The sequence below is a fragment of the Capsicum annuum genome, chromosome 6 (genome assembly GCF_002878395.1).
Source record: "Capsicum annuum cultivar UCD-10X-F1 chromosome 6, UCD10Xv1.1, whole genome shotgun sequence".
In the NCBI taxonomy this organism is placed as follows: domain Eukaryota; kingdom Viridiplantae; phylum Streptophyta; class Magnoliopsida; order Solanales; family Solanaceae; genus Capsicum; species Capsicum annuum.
In genome coordinates this window covers 37035880-37043099 of record NC_061116.1, presented here as the reverse complement: position 1 = coordinate 37043099, position 7220 = coordinate 37035880, and the positions used below count along the sequence as shown (strand labels likewise).

Sequence of the window (7220 nt, the reverse complement as noted above, 5' to 3'; positions counted from 1 at the left end):
TATAAATAAAATTGTTGCAAAGAGACCATAAGACAAATACATTCATCGGTTCTCTAGATGCGATTGGTCGAGCATGCAGTATTTTTAGAAGTAACAACTTCAAATTCTATGATTGTAAAATTCATCAATCTAAGTAGAAATATTTGCAAAATCAATGCTTAATAATGAACAAATGAATAATTGAGTTTGATTTTCCAAGAAATTAAAAGATAGTACACGTTACTTGGCTAGAAAAATAAATAATTAAGGCATTGCTAGATTTTCAATTAAATGCAAGTAAGTATACATATTCAATTGAAAGTATGCATGCATAAAATTCCTTATTAGAGGGCATATTGTTTATTTCTTCTTCTAAACATACACATTAACATGTCGACGGTTGGAGGTAAGGAGAAATTTTGAATCTAGTAGCAATAGAAATTTTGGCTTTTGAATTCTTTCAACAGATGGACCATGTGTTGCAATAGATTGGTCATCGATTGGGTTTTTGTCAATAGATTATCCATCTGTTGTGATAGATTTGTCATTTTTTGGAGGAAAACATTCCAGTTTGATGAACTGTATTGTGTTCTTCCAGCTAATGACCATCTAGCAACAGATGGGAAATCTAGTGAAAGTAATTATGGCCAATTGTATTTAGTTCATGTTTTGCCTCTTTTTATTGATGCACAAGTTATTAAAAAAGATATTTTATATATAATAAATGATAATATTACGTTCACAACAATGAGTTAAATATACAAAAGTCCACAACAAACAACAACACAAGTTTTTGCAATTACAATGATCATGGTAGATTATGATCCGGGCATGTAGTTCTTTTGTGGACAACGTGCTTATATATGAAGCACTTATTTCTTCTTGATGAAAATGATTCTCCGACTCCACGCCTCCTCTTATATGTATTTCTTCCCATTTTGATAGTGTTTGGGTCAATATATGGAGGAGGTATTAATCTCTCCAAAAGCTCTGTAGGAACAACCCGAGATTCTTTGGGAGGCACCAGAGTAATATGCCCACTATATGCCATTGTATATTTTTCCATCAAAAAATATGGAGAGGAGTGACCATAAATTTTAGGTCCATATTTTGCACCATATTAAGATCAAAGCACTGTCATAGCATGTGGACAGGGTATTTTATCCAAGTCAAAAACTCTGCAAGTATAAGATCTTGTTTGAAGATCGACCGTGGCAACATCACCATTGCCGGTGATACTGAATTTGTAATCTTCTATTTGATGAGATAATAACATATTTCCCAGAATGATGTTCGTTGATATTATTTTTTTCATTTCTTGAACAAATGGGGTTCCTGCGTCCTTGAACTACACACACCTTTCGTTAAAAAATTGGTCATACTTCTTGTTTATTATTTTAAACAGAGCCTTGATGGGAAATTCTTTTTCATCTCCAAACAATGAATTCACCGATTCATCTATGTTTAACATCATAATATTGTACCTATTCAAAAGAATCACTTAGTACGACATCAACTAAACTTTTAACTCAAACAAGACATTAAATTCATAAGAATGTACCTATTTTGCCGGACAGAATGCTTGGCTCTATCTTTTGAAACCGACATGTACGAGATATTCTGCTGCCTGGGGATGCATATTCACTATTTGATTGAAATGGTCTAAAAACTCCTCTCTACTATATGCTTTAGCTACTCTATAAAAAAATGGTCAAGACCCTTTCATTATGAAAGTTGGCCTCAATGTTCTCTCCAAGATGCTTGATACAACAACCAAAGTAAGCTGAAGTGAAAAAAATTGAACCCATTTTTGGAATACTTGGATGCCTATCCAAAATAAAACACAACTCTTCGGTATCTTTGACGTAGTTTCATATTTTTTAAAAAAATTCATAAAAGGCATCACATTCCTTGTCCGCTATACAAAAAGCGGCAGAAAAGATGTGATTCTCCGCATCCTACGCCACCGCCGCTAGCAAACTACATTTACCTTCTCCTCAATAAGGTACCGTCGATGGCTATACTTTTTCTCAAATGTCAAGAACCTTGAATCCAACCACCATAGGATATAAAAAAGTACTTGAACCTTCAATTTTTATCAACATGCAAGGCCGTCTTACTTCTGGGATTTGTGGACTCAAGCATGTAATGGTAGGCATCTTGTACTGCATACCCATGCTCATGTGTCCCCCTGACCAAGTCCTTGGTAATCCCCATGGCTGTATATATCTTCCAATAACTGACCAAGACACCCAATTTCATAAGGATTTGATTGGACATAACCCTTGTTGAAGGGCCTTTGCTATCGGGAAACTATTCTTGAAATATTCACCGAGGAGAGGATTTTGGCCCAAGATGTGTTCCAAACCACATATGTGATACTTTTCATGTTTATGAATGACGAATCTATCAGAACTTAAGTACTTTACCGCTCTCAACCACTACTTGCAGTTCGGATTAGCACATTTGTAGCAAAAGACATTGCTCGAATTAATCACTTTCTTTATTCTGAAATCTTTTTCTCAAGCAAGAAATAAATAAAGTAGTAGATAGTTCTTTATTGTACTTAAATGACATTCGAGGGCAGAGCTACAGTCCACGAAGGGTGGTCAAATGAACACCCTTCGTCGAAAATTATTTTGGAGTGCGTAGGTTAAATATAGATATATATGGTTATATACATTCTGATGACCAACCTTGACAAGCTAGGGACGCGCATCCTAATGGTCAAGGGTGTGCAAATCCACGTCAGAGACGCGGGTTCTATCCCCAGCGCCTGCAATAGCTGCAATTTTATTCTCCCTTTTTAAAGAAGGGAGCAGGTTGCAGGTCCTTTGGACCGGGTCACATAGACCCAATACTCTTTTAATAAAAAGGGTCATGAAGTCCAAGAAAGGCCCAGCTTTAAAATTATAAAAAAGGGGACATTACATTATAAATAAAAAAGGCCCAGCAAATTATTTTTAAAAAAAAAGGTGCGAGAATTTGGCTGCTGTTTTGCCCACAGCTGCCAAATTTGATTTTTTTATAAAAAAAAAATTAATACACACTTTTTATTTTTAAATTAAAAAATAATAGGTTAAAAGGTAAAACCTAACTCTTACACTTCTCCTTCTCTAACCCTTCACTTCACCACAATCTTGAATCTTCTCTACTTATTCTTAGAAAAAAATTGAAATTCTTTACTTCTTTAACTATCTTTGATACTAATTAATCCATAATTTGGTGTTAAATTCTTCAAGATTCAACGAGCTATAATTATATTTTTTCTTCAATGACTATTGGAGTGTGAATTACTAAAAGGTATTCTTTAATTCTTCTTATCTTTTAGTTTAGTGTTTTTTCCCCTTAAACTTGCTTTTGTGTATTTATTTTTGGTTTTGGACTAAGTAATTTAATATTCTAGTTTTATCTAGTAGATAACTTGCTAGTTAATATTATTTGGGAGAATCGAATAATATTTCAAGTATTCATGATTTTTTTATTTATTGAAATTGAATAATAAGTGTGATGCGCTTGACTTTTATTTTAGTTTGAGGTTTCAATGATCTTGGAGAAGTATTTTCGTAAAGTTTCAAAAATAATTTCAATGTCTCAAAATCAATCACCCCGAGATGAAGATGTTGATCAAATTGAAATACCATCTCACTCTTCTCAGAAATAAAAATTTGATATAAATCATGTAAAGGCTGATCCCGCTGAAAGACCTTCAATTTTAAGTTATCCTTCGAACATCCATGATGACATAATAAGGGAATATATTCTAAAATGTCCTTGCCAACCTCGAGATCATGAGTTTCCTCAAACAAACTTTTTGAAACTCCATGCCGTTTTGTTTCTAAATGGTTTGACGAATATTCTGATTGGTTGGAATATAGTGTAAGTGCAGATGCATCTTATTGTTTGCCTTGTTATTTATTTCAAGGCAAAAACATTCATCAAGATGGTGGTAATACACTTTCAACGAAGGGATTTAGAAATTGGCACAGAAAAGATGGCTTTGCAACACATATTGGTCCTTCGAATAACATTCATAATCAATCAAAAAGGAAGTGCGAAGAACTTATGAGGGAAAAACAATCTATTAAGGATGCATTTTACAAGTTGGACAAGAAAAGTAAGAATGAATATCGGGTTCGGCTAAATGCTTCAATTGATGCGGTCCGATTTCTTCTAAATCAAGGTTCAGCACTCCGTGGTCATGATGAAAGTGAATCATCCTTGAACAAAGTTAATTTTATTGAAGCACTTTCTTGGCTTGCGGATAGATATGATGACATTAAACCTTATGTGTTATAAAAAGCTCCAAAAAATAATAAAATGATTTCTCATGATATTTAAAAAGATATTGTGACTGCGTGTAAGATTGAAACAATCAAAGCTATAATAAAGGATTTAGATGGTGACTACTTTGCTTTGTTGGTTTATGAATCAAGATACATATCAAGCAAAAAGCAAATGGCTATTTGTTTACAATATGTTCATAAAAAGGAATTCGTGATAGAAGCATTCATTGGACTTGTTCATGTTAAAGATACTAGTGTTTTATCTCTAAAAAAAAAAGCAATTATGGATGTACTTGCTCACCATTCTTTAACTTTAGATTATGTACGAGGGCAATGTTATGATGGAGCAAGCAATATGCAAAGTGAGTTAGGTGGTCTTAAAACATTAATTAGACAAGAAAATAGATCGGCTCACTCCGTTCATTGCTTTGCTCATCAACTTCAATTGACTCTTGTTGCAGTTTCTAAAAGGTGTGTTCAAGTAGGAGAACATGTATTATTGACTTCAAATATTTTGAATGTGTTGGAGGCTTTCTTTAAACGTGTGGATGAATTTCAAGAATCTCAAAAAGAAAAACTCCAAAAGGCATTAGATATGGGTGAACTAGAAACAGGTAGAGGTTTGAATCAAGAACTTGGCCTTATTAAAGCCGGTGACACTCGTTGGGAATCTCACTACAAGTCATTTGGAAACTTTATTATTAACTTTGCCTCCATTGTTGATGTATTTGATTCTCTTGTTGAAAATGTAAGTACTTCAGAAGAAAAAGCTAGCGCATCGGGATTTCTCATAAGTTGTCAAACTTTTGAAACTGTTTTCTTATTACATTGGATGACTAATGTTTTAGGAATTACAAATGATCTTAATGTGTCATTACAGAAAAAAGAACAGGATATTGCTAATGCCATGATTCTTGTAAAAGTAGCAAAGAGAAGATTTTAAGCATTACGAGATAATGAATAAGATCCTCTTTTATAAAAGAATGTTGGTTGGCATTCACTCAAAGAAAAGGTTGAGTCATTTTGTATCAAGCATGGTATTCCATTACCCAATTATGATAAACCATATGCTAACTCAGGGAGATCACAACGTAAAATAGTTGATTATACTACTTTGCACCATTATCGTGTGGATATATTTTATAAAATTATTGATTAGCGGCTACAAGAACTTAATGACCGTTTTAATGAGGTGACACGTGATTTTCTTAATGGTGTATCTTGCTTGAATCCAATTGATACATTTTATAGTTTTGACATCAAAAAGATATTGGTGATGGCTAAATTATATCCTGATTACTTTGATGAGTTCAACATGAGGGTTCTTGAGAATCAACTTGTTAATTATATTATTGATGTTTGTGATATTGATAAAAGATTCTCCAATTTAGGCGGACTTGGGAAACTTTCAAGAAAGTTGGTTGAGACAAAGAAGCATTTAAGCAATCCTCTTGTATTTCTTTTAGTGAAGTTTGCTTTGCTTCTACCCATTGTCACTGCATCAGTTGAAAGAGCTTTTTCGGCAATGAAGTATATCAAGAATGATTTGCGGAATCAAATGGATGATGAATTGTTAGATGGTTGCATAGTGCCTTATGTAGAAAAAAGAGTATTTAAGAATATTTCTAATGAGTGTATTATAAAAACATTTCAAGGGATGAAGCATCGTCGAGTGCACTTGTAATTATATTTTCTAATCAAGCTTTTATTAATAAAATTTTCTTTGTTGACTTTATTTTATATTATATGTTACAACTTGTTATCCTATATGTTTTTTTATGATTAGTTTGGTTCAAAGATTCTTCTTCTTCAATATACACTTTATAATATTTTTTATGACCCTCTTCTTTTTCTAAAATTATGAACACCCTTAACCAAAATTCTGGCTCCGCCACAGATGAGATTTCATTGAAAAAGCCAATCCCGTTGTCTTGAAGATTGCCAAACTGTGTTGATCAAGAAGAACTGCCCACCGTATTGGTTGCATCAACGGGCGTAGGTGTTTAATCATCATTTCGAATATTCATGTATAGATCATCCAACCTATCATCAAAGATGTTTTGTTGTTGTTCTTCTACATTTTGGTTCTTACTCTCTCTCGTCTTTTCAACCACGTACACCCTTAACACCGGCCTGGATGAATCACTAAGATAAACATGTAGCTAAACCTGATCGGTTATCTTGAAAAGTAGTACCCTCTGATTTTTAAAGGAGTTATGCATGTAGCTGATGACGAGTTCTTCCAGTTGACAATTCAGTCCATAATAGTTGTTGATTAAGTTCACAAAATCATCATACGAAATATCACTTTAGACTGTCAAGCTATCGTCTCTAGCATTTTACCCTTCTTCAACAGCATACATATCGATTGTTCTTCTCGATCCATTGAGCATGACAATCCATCCCTATTGTTATTGATCCCTCCATTAGTGGTACCTAAATAAAGTCATTTGTTAAAAAAAGTTAATAGTGATTTCATAGTGTCATACATAAATCTCAACAAATGTGTAATTTGTTGCAACAGGTGAAAAATAAGTTGCAACAAGTAAGTGATTAGTCGCAGTGGATTACTTACCTATTGGGATTCATGTTACACTTCTGAAGCTGATTTCAATAGACGAGTCATCTGTTGTAACAGGTGAATCATATGTTGCAATAGACTATATATTTGTTGCAACAGATGAAGCGTTTGTTGGGATAGATGTTACAGTACTAAAGAACCTTTGAAGTTAATTCCAACAAATGAGTGACATGTTGCAACAGATAATTAACCTTTTGAGACAGATGACTTACCTGTTGTAACAGACGACGCATCTGTTGGAATCAAGTTCTGGTTCTATTGCAACAGGTTACTAATGTGTTACAATAGATACTTACCCTGTTATAATAGACGACATGTCTGTTGGAGTCAAGTTCAGGTTCTGTTGCAATAGGTTACTATAATCTGTTGTAATA

At 33.5% G+C, this 7220-nt stretch overlaps 1 protein-coding gene across 1 annotated transcript; it reads left to right on the top strand.

Annotated features, from left to right (window-relative positions):
- Positions 1 to 4548: 4548 nt before the first annotated feature.
- On the top strand, positions 4549 to 5949 carry LOC107868967. The gene is made up of 2 exons (XM_047414365.1): positions 4549 to 5181; positions 5425 to 5949. Exons 1-2 carry the CDS (start codon positions 4549 to 4551, stop codon positions 5947 to 5949), a joined length of 1158 nt encoding a protein of 385 aa, XP_047270321.1.
- The last annotated feature ends 1271 nt before the right edge of the window (positions 5950 to 7220 follow it).

Bases quoted from the DNA above. Each gene is read 5' to 3' on its own strand.
- LOC107868967 (XM_047414365.1), top strand. From the start codon at position 4,549: ATGGATGTACTTGCTCACCATTCTTTAACTTTAGATTATGTACGAGGG. The intron at 5,182-5,424 runs GTAAAAGTAGCA...ATTATTGATTAG, and splicing joins TTGCTAATGCCATGATTCTT to CGGCTACAAGAACTTAATGA.